Source organism: Scardinius erythrophthalmus, assembly GCF_964197995.2.
Source record: "Scardinius erythrophthalmus genome assembly, chromosome: 21".
In the NCBI taxonomy this organism is placed as follows: domain Eukaryota; kingdom Metazoa; phylum Chordata; class Actinopteri; order Cypriniformes; family Leuciscidae; genus Scardinius; species Scardinius erythrophthalmus.
Genome location: NC_138241.1, coordinates 14,761,776 through 14,786,692, shown reverse-complemented (window position 1 = coordinate 14,786,692; position 24,917 = coordinate 14,761,776). Strand labels below are relative to the sequence as shown.

General features: G+C 36.6%; 1 protein-coding gene across 3 annotated transcripts in view; it reads left to right on the top strand.

Moving 5' to 3' along the window:
- The window catches only part of LOC308681723 (uncharacterized protein), a 188,134-nt gene that overhangs the window by 44,127 nt on the left and 119,090 nt on the right, over nt 1-24,917 (top strand). For 2 of the 3 annotated variants that reach the window (XM_081350827.1, XM_081350825.1), the window contains 5 exons: nt 3,318-3,371; nt 7,758-7,793; nt 9,681-9,710; nt 11,512-11,538; nt 11,841-11,894. In XM_081350827.1, coding sequence (XP_081206953.1) covers nt 3,318-3,371; nt 7,758-7,793; nt 9,681-9,710; nt 11,512-11,538; nt 11,841-11,894 — 201 coding nt within the window. The remainder of the gene's footprint in view (nt 1-3,317; nt 3,372-7,757; nt 7,794-9,680; nt 9,711-11,511; nt 11,539-11,840; nt 11,895-24,917) is intronic. The other variant, XM_081350826.1, reaches the window with a different exon arrangement.

Sequence of the window (24,917 nt, the reverse complement as noted above, 5' to 3'; positions counted from 1 at the left end):
ATTGTCTTGCTTCCATTGAAGTTGCAGTGACCAGGTGTTGTTATCGTTCGTTGGTGTGGACGCAAATATAGTTATAGTCATCTTTATAGTTATCGTTCTTGGTGTGAACGACCCTTGACAGATTCTGTGTGTAGGTTTTTGGTCCAATAAGTAATACCTCAGTCTTATCTGATTTTGAATAAAGCTATTATTGGCCGATAACGATTGGCGTCCGATCAAACAGAGCACCCTTATAAATAATAATAATAAAATGAAGTTCGTGGTTCTCTGATGTGGGTTGGTCACATAACATGCAGGTAAAAAAATATATTTTTAATTTTATTTTAAGTTTTTATCATTAAATTACTTCATATATTTTCATTAAACTCACAAATCATGAGCCCCTGATGTAATGTAATATTTAATGCACTTGATGTTGTTGATAACAAAGAATGGAATATATATTCTATCTCCGTCTTTTTATATCAATATGGTACAGGATTATCTATTCAATTCAATGTGATAAATGAGTTAGTTCAAAAGTAATCAAATGGTCTAGTAGTCCGATTATAAATGTGTAATGCAATGAATTACGTGTTTTTAGGTAGAAATAGGCTTTCATAGAAACTGTTAATATTTGTGAAGTGCTACATTTCTTTAAAACAAAATGAAAGCCATTTGATTAAACATATAATCTGATGTGATTATATTCATACATTAAGTTTGGCTTCAGTGTCCAAAACCTTTTTGGGAATGCTGAGTGTGTGTGTGTGCCTCTGTATTGGGAAGATGCCAGATTGTTTTGTGACCTGGCCTGTTCTGCAGCCAGGACGCGCTGTGGTGTACATAATTATCAGGCAAGTGAGCAGAATACCCCGGGGCATTTTGACCTCACGCTAGTGTGACGAGACTGGGAAAAGGACACAGCCCTGATTTTAACCCATCCTTCACCTGCCCGCTTGTGCTGAAGTGCCCAGGGCAAGCAGAGGCTAACTATGCAGTCAGTCTCTCCATCGGAACAGCCTGTAAGGCCTGGAGCTCAAGCCCCTCTGAAAAGGGCCAATGCAGCTGTTCTTAACTGGGGCTGCTCTCGGGGAGGTGGAACAACAAAGGAAAGGTGCACTGGTTCCCTCAAGGAGTCATTAGATTCTGCCAAAAGCAGGACGGGAGTGCACTCTCCAAAGACCCCTCTGAACATACATCATTTAAGAGCAGCCTCAGTCTAACCTCCATCCCAGTCCCGATGCGAGCTTGCCCCTCCACCCGTGTTTCACAGTACTGCAATCCTGATCAGGTTCAAGTGCAGATTCTTACATCCTTCTATCTTTTATGGCCTCGGTCAAAGTTTGGTCAAGAAACGATAAATGTAATCGCTTGCTGGATTGAGGATACGTTTGAAACGTAGTGCTCACTTACTAAACGCTGCACGGAATACACTGAATAGTGCCTATTTTAGTTTAGTTAATAGGGTTACACTTTATTTTATGGTGTCATTATATATTTAAGTACTGAGTAATATTAATTAAGTGAATGTACTTACTATAGAGTAAGGGTAGGATTAGGGTTTGGTTGAGGGTTAGCTGCATGTAATTATGCATAATTAACTGTTAATACTATTGTAAGTACATGTAACTTATGTAACAAGGACACTGTAAAACAAAGTGTTACCGTTAATAGTTAAATAACTAATGTTAACAAATGGAACTTTATTGTATTGTAAACTTTATTTGTACTTTTGTATTAAAGCAACACCAAATATTCCAAAATCGTTGCAATGGTTCATCAACTCGTAACAGGGTGAACGGCACTTCTGCATTCGCTTTGTGACCCTTGCCAGATCGGGTAGCGGATCTGTAGTTCAAATGAGACATAAGAAACTACAAATTTGACTTGCTTTACGGCAAACATTGCAATAGCAAAAAAATAGCAAGCAATGTCATTATTTTGTTTTTCTTCGTGTCTGATGTCGCAATACATCATACTTTTATGTTACATAAAATCATGCAACATACTCTACCTTGTCTGTGGACATCGTTATTTCCAAAGCCGGTGCTGGATAAACAAATAGCGTGCGTGCGACAGTAGGCTGCTGTAGGCTAAATTATATACGACAGCGGTAATGGACAATTCCACTTCCAACCTGTAGGGGGATCGAAGATGCATTTGATAGTGTTTTTTTGTTGTTTTTTTACGTCAGCCCTACCACTCGGCAGGTGTGTGCCTGACCCCAATTAGCAAGCAAGTGTTCTCTTGCAATTTCATTGGCTGTTGTTCTAAATAGTGCAAGAGAATGGGAAGTGCTAAGATTACATATCTAAAATAAATATTCTATTTTGAATAACTTGTTTTTTTTTTGGTAAAGCCTCACTATCATCATTCTCACAAACAGAGTCTCATAGTAAGACAGCTGATGCAAAAGAAGGTTTGCCAGATTTACGCATCTTATTTGTATTGGTCTAGTTTTATGGAGACGGGCTCCAGATTAGTGTTCTCGAGGCCGAGCTTTCCCTCAACTGTCTTGACAAGCTTCGCCATCATAAGAGTAAATTAGTCGCATCTCTATCCGCGAACTCAGAGACATGATTAAAAAAAGGGCAAGGCGCTCATCTGAGCCTGATATAATTCAGTATTAATAGTCTCACTCGAAAGCCTAACTAAGACAAATTGCTGTGTTTTGAGGGCCAGTGATCCCTTCTCTCTAAGTACCCTCTGACTTATTTCAGAAATCTCTCTCTGTGTGGCTGCCGGTCTTGATGTGTCACACCTAGCAAGAGTCCCTGTAAATTTAACCTGTCAATACGTGTCAGGCCTCGTTTATCAGCCACCTCTTCTAGGACGTTTTTCCCTCCCTCACCTTCTTGTACTCCTCTTTATTTTTTTCATCACCTGTTCTCTCTCTGTTGCTTTTAAGCACTTTGCCTGTGGTTTTGCCTTATCTCCAATCAGATTTCCCCTCACAAAGCTCTAGCAGGCAGGCGATGGGAATTCTAATCCCGACTCCAGACGGAGGGCTTGTGAAAGCAAGCGTGTTTTTTGTGTCTATATGCAATTTGTGCAAATCATTCACTAAAAAGTGCAGAAGTGAGCAGATTTGTCATGTAAATGAGGCCACATTAACACCTAGAGACACTAGTTCTCGCCGCTTCACCGACACATACTGCATGATTTTTACTAAAAGATGGCTGGAGCGGCTCCCTGTTGAGTTCTTTAACTTGAGGGAAGTCAAACTGATACATTGTTTGCTTACTGGAAAGATTTCCCCTAAGTTGTCCTGTCAGGATGCTGTGAGGTAGCGGACTCTGTGATTAAACTGGTTCCTGTTTGTTGTGTCTCCTCAGGGTTTGAAAGGGGATCCTGGACCTCAAGGTCTACCTGGTCTCAAAGGTGATAAAGTAAGTCGCCCTGCCAGTTTGATTTCTTGTAACAGCCTTTACAAACTGTAGCATAGAGAGAGATAGAGGCAGAGTATCTATGATCTTAAGGATGTTTTTTTAGTCAGTGAGCTTTCCAGAGTTTCTATAGATGGAAAGTCACAGTCTGTGTGTGAGTCAATCTTAGGAAACTTTGCCATTTGTGCCTTACAATTTTCAATAGACTTTTTTATTATCATTTTAAAGTTTGAAAATGTCACTGCTAAACTTTAGAAAACTTATTTTTACTACGTTTAGGCGCAATATACCAGGGACCATATCTGCCAAATATGCCTCCAGCACCAATATTCAGATTAGCAGTCAGATATTGGATATTGGTTTCCCATAAATATGTGGTGACAGCCTTGCAAAATATCAATAGTTATTTTTTGGAACTCAGATATGACGTCAGAAAGGTCAAAGTATTAGAAATGTGTGCATAATAGGTTTGAACAGAAAATGAGCGACAAAGATGAATTCTGCATTTTATTAGAAACTTTTATATAACCACAATTTATAGTATTTATGTAAATTCTTTATTATCTTCTTCTGTATATCCCATTCCAAATGTAATGAAGATAAATGGGACATACATTCGCTGATATTCTGATCTTTTTTTTGTTACGCTACCGTTCAAAAGTTTGGATATCTGTGAATTTTTTTGCATTAAATTGGTTTGCATTATAAAGGATGCATTGATCAAAAGTGACAATAAAGAATATTACATAAAAATAATGTTTTTTTTAAATAAATGTTTTCTTTGAACTTTGTTCATCAAAGAATCTTGATTTTTTTATTTTTTTATCAAGGTTTCCCCAAAAATATTAAGCATCGCAACTGTTTTTAACATTGAAAATATAAATATTAATTAATATCAGCATATTAGAATTAATTCTGAAGGATCATGTGACACTAAAGACCGGAGTAATGATGCTGAAATTTCAGCTTTGATCACAGGAATAAATAAAAAAAATGTTTAAATATATTTTAATTGTTCATTATTACTGTTTTTACTGTATTTTTTATACAAAAGCAGCTTTGCGAGCATAAGAACCGGCTTTCAAAAACATAAAAAAAAAATGTCATGGAGTTTAAAATATCAAATATGTCTCTAATAATAATGCAAAGTTTAATTTGACAGTTTTATGAAAATAACAGTGTTTATTGACACTGACTTAACATGCTATGTGGACAAGACTAAATCCAGAGAGAAATGAGCATCAAAATCACCCGAGGTACGGATTACTTTCTAATAATTCAATGGACCGGAGTCAATTATTCCGCTTATACTATGGTAGCCACACATCCAGACATTGTTCAGATGATGTATTTCAAGACATTTGTCAGGTTTTTGTCCTTAAAATGCTCTTGTGTGTAGGAATAATTTCTTATGCATCTCATCCCAAGCCTCCGTTGCTAATTCCAAAACAGAAACAGAAAGAGAAAGAGAGAGATTAAGCATGTGTGAATTACCTTAATTTTGTGGCAAAAAAACAGAGAAATAATTTGACGTTTTTATCTTGTTGTTTACTATATAAATTTGCACGGTCAGTGTCATTGTGTCAGATGTAAGGACCTTTGAAATAACTGAAATCATTTGGCGAAGTGATATGGAACTGTAATTTGGTCAAGACCTGCCTGGAACTACTTTAGCCGTGCGTTTCCCTGGAAATACTTGCAGACCTTAGAACGTTCGGCAAAATCAGATTCAAGCATTAATTTATTTATATACATTATTTATGTGTATTTGTATATGTGTGTATGTCAATATAATTATACTATGTATGCATGTATGTACTGTATGCATGTATGTTGATCAATATTTCATCCAAGACAACACAGACCTTCGGTCACTACAGTAGCTGTTTGAATCAGTTATTGGTTGCAGAATGTAAAGACGTCCTTTTTATCCAATGATCTTAATTTACAAAAATCCTTTCAAGAACCAGAACCACTGATTGTACAAGGAAACATGTCTAACCAATAACTGAACATATTGCTTGTGCTGCAGTGCAGCATGTAGTAAACGCCTCAGTAAACCAGGAACACGGAATGCTGCGGACTTTTGTGGGATGGAATCAATTTTATTACTGGAAGTCACATATATGGTGACACATATGGTGACAGGGAAAACTATAATGTATGATGAACAAACAAGAAAATGTTGTTGAGACACAGATTCTATATAAATATTAAAGCAATGTTTCAGATTACAAACAGGTTAAGCTCTATTGGCAGCATCTGTGACATGCTTTTTGATTCATAATTTCAACTTATTTGTAAAAACACTGAAAAATGATGTTTGCATTAAAGCATATACCATACAAGGCATTCTAGAGGTATTCAAAGTAGTAATGTAAAGTTCATATTTTTACATTTAATGTTAATGTTCAGAGAATATATCGTCCTAAATAGTTTTTTTCTCACCCAAATAGTTAGTTTTAAGCTTAAATATTCCTAGATTTTGTTATTGCAATTTTGTTGTTGCAGCATATTGTGTAGTTTTAGTATAAAAGAAACAAACAAACTGAAAATTTGGAATTAAAATTTTTTTTTTGCTGTTCGCTTCAATTTCCAGTGCCATGACTCGCCCCACAGACTGTCATTTTAAGTGCTTCACTGTACTGTAAATACAATTTATGTTTGTTTTCACAAATGTATTATTTTCCGAGGTAATGGCCCATGTGTCACAGATGCTGTTGATAAAACAGACAGACCTTCACAGCAGGGAAGATGTGACTCCAGTGAAACAGAATGTAGAATAGAGCTTCCTGCTCTGATATCTTATTCCCCAAACCCGGTGCACGAAGGCCCACAGCGGGACTTCTTTCCAAACAATAGATCAAATGTTATTCTCTAATTAGCTACCATATTACCCATTGTCTTTTACAGTATTGGGTTTCTTGGTTTGCCTGCTTGCGCACGTAATTGTCAGTGCAGTGTTTTCAAGCCTTGAAGTTCTAATGAGCTCCTCTGCGTTCGAGCAGAGAATAACTAGCTTCTTTTTCATCTCATCTCCCAGTCAGACAGAGGGAGGGAGGAAAACCGTTAGCTTGGATTGAAACTGACAGTCGGAAAGACACGTCACGCTCTTCAAACATAGAATGACTCGGAATATCTTCAAACGGGCCGGCTTTAGGTGTTCGCAACTTTATATTTCAGCAAACTTTGATGTGGAGTTTCTGTGGATTTAAATTGAATTTGTGGAAAGCTCTGCCTGTTTTTGTCAAGGGGTTTTTAACTTAAACTGATGTCTCCGCTTGTATTCCATAACCTTGAAAATATGAAAGTCCTTTATTTAAGAGCAGATAAGCACAGATATAAGAACAGCAGGCCGTTTTATTTTTACAAATATTTTTCAGATATGCCGAACCGAGTTATTCCTAAAGGAATAGTTTTCCTAAAAATGAACATTTTGTCATCCTCTACTCACCCTCATGTCGTTCCAAACCCGCATGACTGACTTTCTTCTAAGGTATACAAAGAACATGTTTCTTTAAAAAATGCCATAGTACAGATCATTTTAAAATAATTATTTAGCGCAGCAAATTAACTTCCGCTTTCTGTAAAACAGGTTGCATTACTTCCGGTCCAGGTCTTTTGTATGCGCTTCATTAAATATTGAGCTGTTTTACTCAAGATGCCTTCAAAAGGACCAACTTAAAGGGATAGTTCCCCCCAAATTGAAAATTCTGTCATGATTTACTCACCCTCATGCTATTCCAAACCTGTATAAAATCCTTTGTTCTGCTGAAAACAAACGAAGATATTTTGAAGAATATGAGTAACCAAACAATGGGGGAAAGAAATACTATGGAAGTCAATGGGGTCCATCAACATTTTTCAAAATATCTTTTTTTTGAGTAAATGATGACAGAATTGAAATTTTTGGGTGAACTGATATCTGTTGCATATGCAGAATATCTCAAATTTAATATAATTTTTTTTTCTTTAATTTTACCGTGAAAGTCAATTGATATCTGAGTCAGTTCATACAGCTGTTAACACTTTATATCGAAAAGTGGATGTGATGAGACCCGTTTTCCTCTTTGTTCAATTGACTTTTGTCATAAAGCCTATTGCACAATGCTCTGGAATATTTGATTGGTCAATTCTGATACGGCAATCTGCAGTCAGAGATTTTTGCATAATCGCCACTAAACTGTGTAATAAGTGGCTTAATGTAGATAACCCGATCGTTAAAGCTCTATAAACCCCTGTCCTGATTCAGTTTGTGATAATGATCTGTTAACTGTACGTTATCATTTGCAGTTCTGTATATTTTAGGAAAAAATGCAGCTGTTTGGATGATCTGCTTATATTTGAACAATAATCACTCTCGTGAATTTGATTGTGTCTCTGTTACAGGGGGATCCAGGCACACCGGTTTCAGAAACATTGTCGGTACGCATCTCAGTTCACCCTACAACAACGCTGCATGTCATTTCAGAGCTCAACATACTGACACTGACTCTTTTTGAATGACATCCATATAAAACATAATATGCATAAGCTGCATTAAGCACTGAAATGAGATTTATGGAGTATTATATTAGCTAAGGTTTTAGGGAATGGTTGACTTCTTATCGCCGACACAGATATGAGAAAGGTGCTCAAACAGGGTGTTATATTAAAGGGGTGGTTGATTATGATTTCACTTTTCTAACTTTAGTTAGTGTGCAATGCTGCTGTTTGAGCATAAACAACATCTGCAAAGTTCCAACGCTCAAAGTTCAAAGCAAAGGGAGATATTTTCTTTTTAAAAAAATGGCTTTTTAAGTACTATAACAAATGACTGGTAGGGACAACACAACGTTCCTCCCGGGTTAGTGACATTACTAACCCCAAAATTTGCATAAACCCGACCCCGGGAATGCGATTTATAGATTATCAAGACAGAATATGCTAATCAATGACTAGAAGATAACTACACATAAGCTACATGAATTCACCAGCTAACCATTCAAAAACATTGTCTAAATGTTGTCACTTCATCTTTCTGACTCCGGTTTGAACATAAAAGGCTAAAAGTTTTTGAAATTTTCAGTGCATGTCTGTGTGAGATAAAAGGACACAAGCTCTTGAAGCAGCAGCTCATTTGCATTTAAAGGGACAGACACAAAAATGGTGCGTTTTTGCTCACCCTCAAAAAGTGACAACTTTAACATGCTATATAAAAACATCTGTGGGGTATTTTGAGCTAAAACTTACACATACACTTAAACATACACACTCTGAGGACATCAAAGACTTATTTTACATCTTGTGAAAAGGGCATTATACCACCCCTTTAAAACGTGTTATTAACTCGTTGCTAGAGTTAAAAATAGTTAAGGGCCATTCACACAGAAATCGTTTTTCCATTCCACTGCGCTACTTTTTAATACTATAAATATGCCATTCACTTTCTTCATCTTCACAACTAAAACAAATAAGAGGCAAAGGAGAGCCAGCACATGCTCACTCAGGGGCGACCAGAACAACCAGACTGTGGAGGTTAGACGTGTCCTGCAAGTAGGGAGCTAATAATTCACGTCTGCTACATCTCATAAAACAGCAGTGGGATATACAGTATGTTCTTTGTGTGTTAGGATACAGTACAACACCTCTGCCCCTTTATGTAACCTAAACAGCAAACTAACCCCAACGGATCAGGGCATAACAGTTATTTACTCGTGCTAATTTTACATTTTATGAGGACAAGCAGGAATACCAGGGATGCAAACGTGAAAGCCGACAACACAGTCAAGTTGTAAATCGTCAAGTTATAGTCAAGTTGTAAATCGTGTAGTACATTTTAACAAGCGGCTTGAATTATTTAGGTTTAAACAAATAGCTTTTAGCTGACATTTCTGATTTTATCAATGTTTCAGGTTATTTTATATTCTATGATGGATCTTGCCAGCGTAGACATCTGTCGCTACGGACACTAACGTCACTCTCCCTCCCCTGTTGCATTTTGACAGTTTTAGGAGCTTTTAAAGCTCTTGTTCTTTGACTTTCACCAGACACTAGGCGTGAATGGCTATTTTTGCAGCTGTTTCTAAGATGTGTCAGTATTTTTGAGGATGCCAGCTGTAAGAGAACACCACACTGTTTTACTCTGCATCTGAAAGGCCTTCGGTATGTGTCTGTATGTGATGGTCATGTGGTTTGTCCTTTTACTGGGTCATGCACTGTAAAGATATCTTGGTTCCTGACCTTTGTTTTAACAATATTAACAGCTGAAGTTAATTGCCGTCTCTGTTTGATGAAATACATTATTATAATTTCCCTTCTGCTTTCTCTTAGATTGAAAAGCAAGCTCAAAAAGGAGACCAGGTAAAAACACTTTTCATTTCGGTGTTCTGAAACTGAATGCCAGCACGTAGCAGTGCAGATTTTAGTTTGTTTTCTTTCATGAGAATTTTATTATAGTGCTTGAAACTCAGCCCTCACTACTGATATCCTCCTTTTTCTGCATTTTCCTGGACTTTTTGATGATTCATAGCAAAACACTTGGTCTGCTTCTGCTTCAGATATTCCTGTATCTAATTCAACTCAATTTGCTTAATGTATTGACTCAATAAAAAAAAAATATATAAAATATAAAAGTATACATTTTATATATACAGTATACATATATTGTTATGTTAATGCTAGGAATGTGGTTATTCAACTGTGCATGTCTCAGTTGAACATTATTTGTTTGTTCGGTACTTTTCAAATTCGGTACAGGCTTTGCAAACAGACTTTTACGATATGGACTTGACAGTAATGCGACGCCATGAAATGTAACTTTGTTAATTCTAATGCCTGATCTGTGATCAGTGATTTCTGATATGTAATGATTCATGAAGATACAGTCAGATGTTCTTCGCCTATGTGTCAGTAAATCAAACCAGTGACTAAACGGTCAACTTCACATTGTTTCTCTTAGTAGGATTAAAATAATCTGTTATTTAAACTGTCATTAAATTATATATAGAAAGCCATCAAAGAACGCTCCCTTTACAGTCGCTGGAGCTGTCAATCAAACATCTCGAGTTTATCAGTGACTGAGTTCTCTCCAAAACTCCCGTTATAATCAACGAATCTCTTACTTACATTGTGTTTGCACCATGGTTTGCACTGTTAGTATCATGAAAGCATTCGTTAGCGTGCTGAAATCGAGTTGTAACGATGAGATCACTACATTCATGCGCTCAACATGTCTGTGATCGGCTACAATGCTCATCACTGCAACCTTTCATGCCACAATCTAAATATAATGCTATAATCAACACTTTTCAAAATTAGTTAACCTTGAGAGCTGTATTAGTAAAAACGTAGTAAAAGTTTTTGAGACAGTTCCACATGTAATACTTAGTCTCACAGCAGACACGCCCCTTCAAACAGCGTTCTAATCAGAGGGCTAAAATCTGGGTAGGAAATGGCTTTTTATTTTTTATGTAAAATCATACTAACATTAGAAGTGAACCCCAGGAAACATTATAAAACAATAAAACAATGCATTTCATGTTCCCTTTTAAACACTATTCTATTGCTGCATTGCAAGCACTGGCATTTCCAAATACATTTACACCAAATACACTTACAAGTTACTTAGTTTTTCTGTGTGTTTTTTTTTATAGTACTTGTATTCAGCAAGGGTGCATTAAATTGATCAAAAATATTTACAACATTATTAATGTCTTTACTGTTTCATTATATATGGTGTTTTTGAACTCCCTATTCTTTAAAGAAATGAACAAAAAAAATGTATCACGATATATAATTTATTATTAGCAGAATTGTTTAAATAATTGAATTGTTTAACTATTGATAATAATAAGAAATGTTTCTTGAGCAGCAAATCAACATATTAAAATGATTTCTGAAGATCGTGACACCAATGCAGACAATTCAGCTTTTTCACAGTAGAAAATTACATTTTAAAATATATTAAAATAGAAATGTTTTTTTAATTGTAATAATATTTCACAATATTACTGCTTTTACTTTATTTATATCAAGTAAATGCAGTTTTGGTGCGCATAAGAGATTTAAAAAATATATATAATTTAATGACACCAATTGTTTTGTTTGAATATTAAAAAATCATTCAAAATTGTCTTCTTTATTTATTTTTATTTTTTTGCAGGGTCCCCCAGGAGTTCCTGGAGAAAAGGTAAGCGCTTCAACAGCATTTTTTATAAATTGAATTTTTATTTTTTTTGCCTTCCATAACGAAGTTCATCCATGAGTTGTGAACATGCCGTTTGAACATCTGTCTCTCAGCACTTTAATAAGCACCGACATGTAAACCCGTCCAGGCAGAGCCAGCTGCTATGTGCTCATATTCACATCAATGTTGCTTCTGGATCTTATCATGTCTTTTGAGGGCAATTATGACCACAGTCAGCTAGATCCAGACTAGCCTGCAATGTTTTCTGAGAACTAGATTCCTGATCCATTACCCATCTTCCCCAGGGAGATCCTGGCCTGCCCGGTCAACCAGGAGCACCAGGGAAAGAGGGCAAAAGGGTGAGTAAACCAAAGCAGGTCGCTTCCTGTGTGGGCTGGATCCACGTTGCATATGTGTTTATGTGACCGACCCGTCAGCGAGTCACCCGGCAGCAGCTGGAACGAGAAAAAGATCGGAGACCTCTGTGTGGGCCTGGTCTCATGGGAATGACTCTGAATATTCAACCGTAGACTGACAGCACATACGGCCAACCCCAGAAAACTCAAGTGTGATTTATGGTTCAAGCGCGACATGCTCGAACGTATTGAGAAAACGATACTGTTTCATTATTGATTTTATCCTTTGTTTCTCAATGGCACCGGCCAAGGGTTAAATTGTTGCTCTGCTTACTGCCTGAAAAAAGCTTTATGTGAGGTTTGACTGCCTGCAACAAATTGCAGTTGCGTGTTCCGCTTATTTGAATTACCTAAGCCGTTGAGCCATTTCACTAGAGGCACGCTAACACCTGTTAACGCAAATGTTATCTCGGCTCCTCGAGTGGTTAATGGTCCTGAATGCCGTACAGTTGTTTCTCGACTCCCTTGAATGTGATAAAAAGTATTAAAAATGCATGCCACTTAGATGGAGGAGAATACTTGGGTCCGCCGCAGGGACTGTAAGAGCAGCATTAAACCCATTCAACAGAATGAATGAATATTTATTATCCTCTGCAGTGGTGTTCACTGGAGTGTTATCATGACACTGTTGGGTATTTTTCAGTTCAGTGATGGATTGAGTGATGCACCGTGCCATAGACATCTGGATTTTGTCCACACTGGTTGGGATCGTTTCCACTCGGAATGGCTGAACAATTCCCCGTTCAAGTCCACAATTGGTCTCTGTGTTCAGGGTAAAACAATAATGATTGTTAAAGGAATAGTTAACTTAAAAATGAAAATTCTGTCATCATTTACTCACCCTCAAGTTGTTTCAAACCTGTATGAATTTCTGTCTTCTGTTGAACACAAAGAAAGATATTTTGAAGAATGTCTGTAAAACATACTATAGAAGTCAATGGGGTCCATCAACTGTCTGGTTACCGACATTCTTCAAAATATCTTTCTTTGTGTTCAGCAGAAGAAAGAAATTCATAGAGGTTTGAGGGTGAGTAAATGATGACATAATTTTCCTTTTAAAGGTCCCATTCCATGGATAATTTTATTACTTTATAATGTTTCCTGGGGTGCCCTTATAATGTTAGTATGTTTTTTAGATCAATTTTATTCCTAGCCTGATTTCATCCCCTGATTTGAACGCTCTGTTTGAAGGGGCGTGTCTGCTGTGAGACTTCAATGTAAACGCCCTCTGCTGTGATTGGCTGACATGCTTGCATATGAAATATCTGGCATTACATGTGGAACTATCTGGAAAACTTTTACTATTACAGCTATTATACGTTTTTACTATTACAGCTATAGGGATTAACGAATCCTGAGAAGTTTTTAAGTATTTAGATCTATTTCAATCACACAAAAGGTTGCAGTGATGAGCATTGAGCAGATGACAGCCTGTTGATCGCGTGAAAAAAGATCTTATCATTGCAATGCAGTTTCTGCACTCACTAATGATTTTACCAATGCAAACATGAGGCATATAAATACAGTAAGAGATTCCTTGTGCAGTGTAACAGCGTCATTGATTTTATAACAAGTTTTGGCAAGTGTCCAGATAAACTCACGCTGTGTGATTGATTGACAGCTTGGGCGAGTGGAAAGGGATTGTTCTTTGATCGCTTTCTGTATATTAATCACAGTTTAAGTAAGATTATTTTCATCCTACTAAGAGAAACGATGTGAAGTTGATCACTACTTCCATAGTAAATCACTACTTACCGCTTGCTGGAATATAGTTGAAATTGCCCCCTTCGTCAGTATGAAATGCTGAGAGATGCTTGATATTATCCCAGGTTAGAAAAACAGTCCGTGGTGAAATGGACAGAGCAAACTAACAACTTCGAATTAAACTTTTGCGGTATCCGATTATAGATAAACATCAACCACGTCTGTCGTTCGCCATCAATACGCCTGTATTCCTGTGGGCGGAGGTTAGTCAAAACACGGTTTTAATGACGTCATTAAAGAAGGAAGTAGAGGGATGTAGTCCAATCCAGCCGTTTTTTGTAGGCGACTTCTGTTAAATAAAATATCTCGCTTGGCATTGAACTTTGAGCTTTATAATTTTACAGATATTATTTATACTCTAACAACAACATTACACACTAACAAAAGTTTGAAACATGGGATCACGAAGAACGGGACCTTTAAGTTAACTATTCCTTTAAGGATTTATTTTAGTTTTATATTTATTTTTTAAATGTGTGTTCTTTTTGACAAATTATTAATATACATTTACAAATATTTTATTATTTTATTTATTTATTATTATATAAATGATTTATCCGTGCACATCATTATTATTTTTTTATTCATGTGCCCTCGTAATCTTTAATCAAAATAACATCTCTTCTCTTCTCAATAATGTGTTTACAACCTGTAACTCACTTGAGATCGACCAATAGCAAATGACAACCGTCCAACAATCCAATCAAGTCCCAATGGACAAAATCAAGTCCCGCCCTACGTTTTTTTCTTGTTTCACTCGTATTTACGTCACAACAGGGAAGAAAAGATAATCGTAATTTCTGTACTTTTGCTGGAAAACTACAACAAAATCATTAGACATAACAAATGATTGTACAAGTGAGTGTAAAATTGTGAAGACAGTTCTGTCATCTGGCCTGAAACACTGTCAAACCGGCCCCGGGCCAGAAGATCCATCCTTATTGTTGAGCCCTGCTATTATTAGTCTTGAATATCCAGACGTTTGGCATACGATCTGGATCTGGCACACAGTGCAGCTGAGAACCAGCCAGAAGAACCAGGAAGAGCCAATTGGCTGACATGTAAAGCAACCACAGTTCACTTTGTTGTTAAAGGAAATGGATTTTACCACAAACTATAATTTGTACTTTAGACTTTTTAAAATCAAAATTTCTGTCTGTCCAAAATTCAATAATCATATTTCACTGATTTATAAATGGGAAAGTTCGCCCACAAAAGAATCATTCGCTCATGATGCTCATGATTTACGCTTATGTTAAAATATGCGTTGTGATCCCCAGAAGAAAGTCAGTCATAAAAGTTTGGAATGACATGAGGGTGTGTCCATTAGATTTTTGCCATCTAAAGCAAAATGTACAGTTCTGTAAATGACAGCTGAGAATGCTGCTGCTAGATAGCTCTTGTGAAAATATATATAAAAAAAATATTTGAAAGTATACTATAGATACATTTACATTTACTTAATATAAAAACCCTGTAATTGTACTTTTGGTATACTAAATTGATATTCTTAAAGTCTGCTAAAATTGGAACAACTAATTTTGTACTTAATGCACCTTAGTTATCCATAAATAGTGCTGAAGTTTGACTAAAGATATACATAAGTATATTTTATTGTGCTAAAATGGAACTATTGCAAGTTTACTTTAGATATCTTTCATTTACAGACTGATATTATACAGAGATCATACTATACTATTCCTTCCCAACAGTGATATTAAAAACATTTTAGGCTTAATATTAAGAAATGTGCATTTTGCAAAAAAGCACTACTCCAAGTAAAGTTTAATTATAATATTTATATCAGTATGTCTCAAGTGGTGCCATTAAATATGTTAATAGATTTGTACTATACTTAGTTTTGGTATAGGTTGTTTTCACTAGGCAGTGCTGTCTCGCTTCGAGAACAAAACAAGAAGTGTACTTTCGAGGCACAGTGACACGTATGCAATTTTTTTACAAACAGTAAAACGTTTCACTAAACTTTTCTCTCAAAACAAGCACAATTTGTTTGTACCCCTACCTTCTGCGAGATTAAAAGGCCACTACAAGCATATGACCTTTCTTGCAGAATTCTGAACATAATGTCAGCTTCTACCAACATGATTCCTCTTTAATTGGGTGGTGTTACAGAAAAAAGCTGTTTAGAATCCAGACGGTGTGTTCTAATGATCTTGTGGTCGGCACCCTGCGAATTCATTAAATTCTCTGTGCTCGCGAGGGATCGTGCTAACGTTTACCGCCCACGCGAGTTAGCTCGCCGCGAGACTTTGTTAGACTGAATTCTTTTCCGGCTGTCATTTAGATCAGTATCTGTCAAGTATGTTGTTTTGTTGCAAAAGACAGTATTTGGCCCTATAAATAACTTTGCTTTGATGACTGCACAGCTTCCCGGCAAGCAGGGATGTGGTAAGGTTTCGGGTTATATATGGCGAGTCACATGCAGCCGGGTAACTTGTTGAGCTGGACTGCGGCGCTCTGCAGTCTTGGAGGCTATTTGGGGAAAGGAGGGACATGGGTCATTATTACTGGCCTTCTAGACGACGACAAGCCTCTGCTGGCGAGAGACTCTCACCCAATTAGTAGCTCTCATTCTCCACACCACTATCAGTCATACCCGGCTGCCATCTTTGCGGCAGTGAATATTTTGCTTCCAGCAAGGTTAACTCTTTGGCCTGTGTCACACGACAAGCGTAAGCATTTATTTGCTTGGATTTATTTTGGCAGCCAACCAAGAGGTTACAGCATTGACAATTGTGCATGTAAGCGTTTTGGTGCCCTTTTTTCTGCACATAGTGCCCAGAAATCAACAGAAATACATACTTACATATAAACAACATTTTGCAATATATTCTTGCACTAAAATAATTGTATTATTTCTAATTAAAAAGATAAAAATTAATAAACATTAAAATAAACAAAAATGCAATATATATATATATATATATATATAAATATATATATAGTGCTGTTAATCAATTAAAAATGTATTTCATTAATTTAAGACTAGACATTGTCATACATGACAAAACGGGCATTTTGGAATTTTGTGTTTTTGTCCTTTCAAGCGCTTTCTGAAGCGGCTTTCTGTGTGCATGAGTGTGTGTCACAGGAGATACACAGACAGACTCACGCTAGTACAGCACTGCATTCTTTTTGCATCTTATCATGCTTGAATGGTTTAAAAGAATTTGCATTAATTAAAACGTGATCATATAATGCAACGCTAGCCAAGGATGACTGCATTAATTGCGTTAAATATTTTGAACACATTAAACTGAAGAAATTAATTACGTGTTAATTTTGCCCTTGTAATATATATATATATATATATATACACTCACCTAAAGGATTATTAGGGACACCTGTTCAATTTCTCATTAATGCAATTACCTAATCAACCAATCACCTGGCAGTTGCTTCAATGCATTTAGGGGTGTGGTCCTGGTCAAGACAATCTCCTGAACTCCAAACTGAATGTCAGAATGGGAAAGAAAGGTGATTTAAGCAATTTTGAGCGTGGCATGGTTGTTGGTGCCAGACGGGCCGGTCTGAGTATTTCACAATCTGCTCAGTTACTGGGATTGTCACGCACAACCATTTCTAGGGTTTACAAAGAATGGTGTGAAAAGGGAAAAACATCCAGTATGCGGCAGTCCTGTGGGCGAAAATGCCTTGTTGATGCTAGAGGTCAGAGGAGAATGGGCCGACTGATTCAAGCTGATAGAAGAGCAACTTTGACTGATATTACCACTCCTTACAACCAAGGTATGCAGCAAAGCATTTGTGAAGCCACAACACGCACAACCTTGAGGCGGATGGGCTACAACAGCAGAAGACCCCACCGGGTACCACTCATCTCCACTACAAATAGGAAAAAGAGGCTACAATTTGCACAAGCTCACCAAAATTGGACAGTTGAAGACTGGAAAAATGTTGCCTGGTCTGATGAGTCTCGATTTCTGTTGAGACATTCAGATGGTAGAGTCAGAATTTGGCGTAAACAGAATGAGAACATGGATCCATCATGCCTTGTTACCACTGTGCAGGCTGGTGGCGGTGGTGTAATGGTGTGGGGGATGTTTTCTTGGCACACTTTAGGCCCCTTAGTGCCAATTGGGCATCGTTTAAATGCCACGGCCTACCTGAGCATTGTTTCTGACCATGTCCATCCCTTTATGACCACCATGTACCCATCCTCTGATGGCTACTTCCAGCAGGATAATGCACCATGTCACAAAGCTCGAATCATTTCAAATTGGTTTCTTGAACATGACAATGAGTTCACTGTACTAAAATGGCCCCCACAGTCACCAGATCTCAACCCAATAGAGCATCTTTGGGATGTGGTGGAACGGGAGCTTCGTGCCCTGGATGTGCATCCCACAAATCTCCAACTGCAAGATGCTATCCTATCAATATGGGCTAACATTTCTAAAGAATACTTTCAGCACCTTGTTGAATCAATGCCACGTAGAATTAAGGCAGTTCTGAAGGCGAAAGGGGGTCAAACACAGTATTAGTATGGTGTTCCTAATAATCCTTTAGGTGAGTGTATATATATATATATATATATATATATATATATATATACAGTACATATACAGTGCTGGTCAGACCTCTGGCAGAAAATTAGGCCCACAGCATTAAAGATACAGCAGAGTATTTCATTTTACACATGGGGTACTTTTTTATCTCTGTGTGCACCAAACTCATCTTAAGTGTTTTCTGCCAAAAAGAAAACTTTTTTTTTTTTTTTAACCAAGCATCTGCAATGGCCATCCCAGTCCCCAGACCTGAAACCTATAGAAAATGAGTGGGCTGAACTGAAGAGAAGAAGCACCAACATTGATCTGGGAATCTGAAGGATCTGGAGAGATTCTGTATGGAGGAATGGTCTCTGATCTCTTGTCAGGTGTTCTCCAAACTCACAAAAATAAAAGGGGGGCAAATAAGTGTTCCCAGTGTGTTTTGGAGAAAAACATTTATTTCATAATGTGATTTTCCCCCCACTTTCAATTATTTTACTTCAGTGAAAGGACAGATTTTTGCTATTTAAAAAAAATATATATATATATCAAAAGAATTAACAATGCAGATTTATTTTTTACAGCCATCTATGATCATATTTACCAAGGGGGCAAATAATTCTCACCCGTACTGTGTGTGTGTGTGTATATATATATATATATATATATATATATATATATATATATATATATATATATATATATATATATATACGGATAACCAAAGTTTATGAGCCCCACTGACTTTCATAGTATTTTTTTTCCATTCTATGGATGTCATTGGGGTCCATCAACTGTTTAGTTACCCATATTCTTCAAAATATATTTCATGTTCAGCAGAAGAAAGAAATTCATACAGGTTTGGAACAACTAAAGGATGAGTAAATGATGACAGAATTCATTTCTTAGTGAACTATCCCTTTAATAGTTCAGAGTTATTGGAAGGGATCACATTACGGTTACCTACCTTCCTCACTGATTAAGCAAATACAATATCTCTTGTAATATATTCAGGGAATTTGAGACGTGCAAAGCAAGCTGGAGAGCCTTTCTCATAGATTTCTTAGTGGAAGGGTCAAAGGAGTCAGCCCTCCTGCCATCCGGCTGATGAAGTTTACTTAATAATGTCTGAATGTCAATATCTGTAATAACTCAAGCATATAGCAATAAAAGACACTAAAATAATAATGGAATGGATCTGACTAGCCGTGGGATAAGAGCTCATGTTAATTATGTGATGGAAGATCAGAGAGAGGGTAAGAGCATTCTCGCACTGCATTAAAATAATTTTATTCATTGGTATTTTCATCTAGTTTTCTAGTAAAAGAAATAACCAAGCATTCTTTAAAGGCCCACTGAAGTGGAACGCGCAGCTTTGTATGATGCATTGACATAATTTCCACTGAAACAGGAAGCTAAGGCAGGACATATTTAATGGCTCCTCCCCCTTTTCAAATAGCCAATAGCGTTTAGTTTACCTCACAGACTGCAAGTCTTACTTGACAGCATGGAAGCGAATCCGTGCGCTGATGATATGTTGATAGTACAGGTGTGAATAAATTCTAGCCATTTCATTCTTAACCAACGTACAGTTGGAAAACCGGAATATAACTCGAGCGTTTGAGCAACCGAACACACACACCTCCGTGACGTGTCAACGGTCGCTTTGGTCATGTGGTATTTTTACAGCTTAGGGGGCGGGACGCTTTATATTCTAGAGAGCATTTGCTTGGACAGAAGATGTGATGAGAAGCTGAAGTCCACGGTGATGTCATAAAAATTCGTGATCCATTTTAGCAGAAGTGAGAGACTGTAAGTTTTGAATGCTTATATCTCCTAAATGCGACTTTTGTCATTGTTTTGGAAAACACCAGCTTATTCGTAACCTTAAGGCTAACATATTCATACTAAAAGCTAAAAAACTTAAATTTTGATTTCAGGAGGCCTTTAAATAGGACTATTTACTTAAGAAACAAAACGGCGTAATTTTTTTTTAACCTCTTTGGAAAATCGTCTTTTTCCTTGTTTTTTCTTTCTTTCTTGTAAACCTCACACAATTGATTTTTATACTTAAATGAGTGAAAACATTAAGCAAAAAGGTTTTAGAACTAAGTCATGTTTGGTTGCAGAAGTCATGTTAGGTTGCCCCGCCCACCACATAATTTAATTGGTCCAAAATGAATGGTGTTTTCTGAATAGCCCTAAATATATAAATATGCTCTATAGTCTATATCCTTATCATTTCTCATGGAATTGTGACCACACAGCCTTGCAATCGGCTTCTTTTCGGCTCATCCGCAGCAGTTTCTTGGGATTGTGCCCACTCTGCCTGCCCGTTCCTCTCATCGAAAATGAATTGCTACCTAACAGGTAACTTTTTCAGAGCAGGTCCCAGTGCTGTACTTCACCGCCCCCTCGCACTTCTGCTGCGATCTGTCTGTCTTCCCACGGAAAAAAAAAGTTTTTTACATACTAGAAACCGCATTAGCACCATACAGTTCTGGTGAAGTTAATCAAATCACAGAATGAATACACCCAAGTTCCTATTTATTTTTGTAAATTTGAACTTTTGACCCTTGTAACCACTCTGGTTACCAAACTCACACTATTTTTATAGTATGCATTTTATTTTTTTATTTAACTATTGTTATTATTATTACTATGATCTTTTTTTTTTCACTTATAAATAAATAAACATTACAAATGATTACATGTATATTGTTAATTATATTATGTATTTAATTTATTTAATTTATTATTATTATTATTATTTGTTGTTATGAATTATTATTGTTATTAATAAGGTTATACATTTTATGGTCTGTCTGAATTCTCGATTCTGATTGGCTGGAAGGTGTGCAATAAAACCGTTTAATGCACAGGTAGTTCCAAGTCAGTTTTATCACTGTTTCTAAATTAATGCACTTTTATTGCAGCACACACACATAATTATGGTTGCACACACAAACTTATCAACACTGCCCAGCGACTTTTAGTAATACAGTAATTCGCCACTGAATCACTACATTATATTTCTCAGCAACAAAGGGGTTACATCACTTTTTTTAACTAAACTCACAGCTTCATTGTTAATAGAGAGAGAGAGATGCTGAAAATCTCTCTCTCTCTCTCTCTCTCTCTCGATAATTAATACAAATAAATCCTATAATTCATTCATTTCAAATAAATGTAATCTAACGCATTACTTTATCTCTGTGTCTGATTCAAAGCGGACAGAATGCTATATCTAAAGAGCCGTAACTGATGAAAATAACCGTCAATTTTATACTTCCGGTTAAATATTGCACTGCAAACATCAATAACAGCTTTAAGTTGTCAATGCTGGCAAATGACCATGGTGTAAGCGGGATAGTCAACGGCTAGCTGTGCATTAAACATTTAATGCACTTTGCGTCAGGCGGTTCTTGCCTCCACATTGTGCATTAAAACCATTAAATGCACAGCTAGCCGTGGATTATCCTTATTATTATTATTATTATTATCTTTATCTTTATATTATACATTTATTTTCCCTAAATTTTTATTTGATAATGCCTTTTATGCAGGCATGAATTACTTACTTGCAGACAGTTTTGCATTATAGTGTGGTGCTAATGGGCCCTGAATATTTACGGCTAGTGAAGCTCCTGCTAATGAGACCACTTTGGTGTGTATACATGCGTTTGTGTGTGTGTGAATGAGTTTGTGGTTTACGTGTCTGTTTACGTTGGAGGGTGGCATCGAGCTAATTTAAATAATAATGCGTTGCGAGTGCGACTGGATTGCACTAGAGAAAAGGCATGAATAGTAATGTGAAAAGGCTTACTTTTATCCATTATGGATGGCACCGACACCACATGATGAGCAAAACTGGAGGACTTTGGGACCGTCTGACACACTGCAAGAGATCAAACAGGAAGCAGAGGAGTGCCAGCAGAAGAAAAAAAAGGATTTCTCTCCTTCCCGATGGCGGCACACTGAAATATTCATCAGTGCATGGAATGGTGTGCAAAGCTTTTGCTGCTGGCTTCCTGATCCGCAGGACGTAGAAAAGCACAGGCACGCATGCCATGGCAACCAGACTGCCAGTTTACCTTACACTCAGTCAGCTGCCAACTTCAGCTGACACACATTTGCGCAATTAGTCAGAATCGAGCTAGAGAACGGCTACTTGTGCTGCAGGTGTGTGTGGGAGAGCGTTTGTGTGTGTGCTTGGGTAAACAGAGAGGGCACAAACCTCTGTAATACACCCACAGTAAATAGGTTTTATTAGGAGGCAGAAAAGCAACAGCCCACTCTTGCGTATCACAGTGCGTTCGCCCCTAAGCCAGAACATACACGGGGCATGTTCTCGTTTAATGTTCTGCCAAGTTCTCCAGCGTTCAGCGCTGGCCTGGCTCTGGCTGGCACACAGTCATGTGTGGGTTCAGTGTAGATGTTGTTCAATGTGTGCGTTCACCTCACACTCGCATAATGGTGTTCATCGCCTGTTAAAGCTAGTGGGATGCAGAGTGTTATCAGATAGGAGCTTCAAACTTTTCATTAAGCGGCGATGGACATGGAGAGCTCACTCTATACACCCTAATGTACAAATCTGCTTTTTCACACACTATGCAGCATCAATCATCTTTAAATTAAATCAGCATTTTGGATCCATTTTATAAAATCAAAACTGCTTCGTCAAAGCCAAGCATTTGACAATTAAGATTGTTCACTGCGATAGAGATACATATAAGTATATATCGTTTTTTTTTTTTTTTTTTTTTTTTTAACAGCTCAATTAATATTGCAGCTGTATCTCAGTGGATATACTAGCATGTTTTATTGTTTATTCTATTTTTTTATTCTATTTATTCTAAATAAATTGACCTATGAGATATGAAATCAAGAACTTGAAGCTTACATTTACGTTTATTTATTTATCAGGTACTTTTATCCAAAGTGACAACATTTTTTTTGTGATGATGGATTTTTTTTGTACGTTTTTTTTATTTTTATTAATGGATAGACTATCATTTTTGGATAGATAGACATATGTAGACAGATAAAATAAATTGATGTGTTAACAGTAGGCACAAATGACCCTCTGTAGCTTGATCGATCGATCAATAGTTCGTTCGTTCATTTGTTCTATCTATCATTCAGTCGTTTGTTTTATAATTTTTTAACGATATATCTGTTGTTCGTTCTATCGTTCATTCTATCATTCCTTCTATTTATCTGTATATCGATCGATCGATCGATCGTTAATTCTATCTATCACCCGTTCTATCGTTCTTTCGTTTGTTCGTTCATTTCTTATCTCTATCGTCCATTCTGTCGTTTGTTCTATCGCACGTTCTATCGTTCATTCTGTCTGTCGTTGTTTGTTCTATCATTCGTTCATTCTATCGTTCGTTCTGTCTACCGTTCTATCGTTTGTTCATTCGTTTTGTCTATCATTTGTTCTTTCTATCGTTCGTTTTGTCTATCATTTGTTGGCTCTGTCGTTGGTTCATTCTGTCTATCGTTTGTTCGTTCTATCGTTCGTTCGTTCTGTTGTTCATTCTGTAATTCATTCTGTTGTTTGTTCGATCGTCCGTTCTATCATTTATTCCTTCTATAGTTTGGATGTTCATTCTATCGTTCATTCTACTATCTATCTATCTATCTATCTATCTATTAGGGGTGTGCAAAGCAGCCGGTATTTGTATTTGTTGAGGGGGGAAAAGTATTTGTATTTGTATTTGTATTTGTATTCGAGTAAAATTCAAAATAGGCGTAAAAATCTATTTTTTTTTGCGTTACACTTCTAATTTACGTTATAGTGTAAGTATTCTTTAATTATATCCATTATAATAATTATGGATATGCAATATTGGTTGATGTTTTTCCATAAATCAAGCAATGAACATGTAACAAGGAACGTCATTGAAAAGAAAAAAAACATAACAGCCATTACCTACGTTAACGTTACTCTGTCAACAGCCTATTGTCTAAATTACCGAGCTAACAGAGCTACTAGTGTTGTCACGATACCAAAATTTCAGTATTCGGTATAGGCTACCAGTGAAAATCCACGGTTCTCTGTACCTATTTTGGTACCAAAGCTTAATTTAGATTACAAAAGATGGAAACTGTAGTATTAAAAACACTTTACAATAAGATTCCATTTGTTAGATAACATAAGATAAAGTGACCTAACAATAAACAATTATACTGTCGCAATTATTCTCCTTGGGTTAATTTAAAAATACATTTTTAAAATCAAAAGTTAACATTATTTCTGTTAACATTATTTAATGCACAATGAATGAAGTGAACAAACATGACCAATCGAATGTTTGTAATAAATAACATTCACAAACATTAATTAATGTTGTAAAAATATATTGTTCGCTCAATGTGTTGATGTTTAATAAAGCATTAAGTAATGTTAATGAATGGTATCTTTGTTACCAAACTATACAGGAGATAAAACGTGTTTTATTTGACTTGACTGTACTTTTATTTGATCCAAAACTGCATTCATATTTAATTTTAAAAGGGCTTTTTAAACCTGCGTCTGTCGTTGCTATGCAACCATAGGCGCGCCTGGAAAAACGAGCGCGCCTACATTTGAAATCTGCACGCGCAAAAACCGCGCTATGTGAACGGCCCCTTATGACAACGTGATATTAGCCTAATCCAAAAT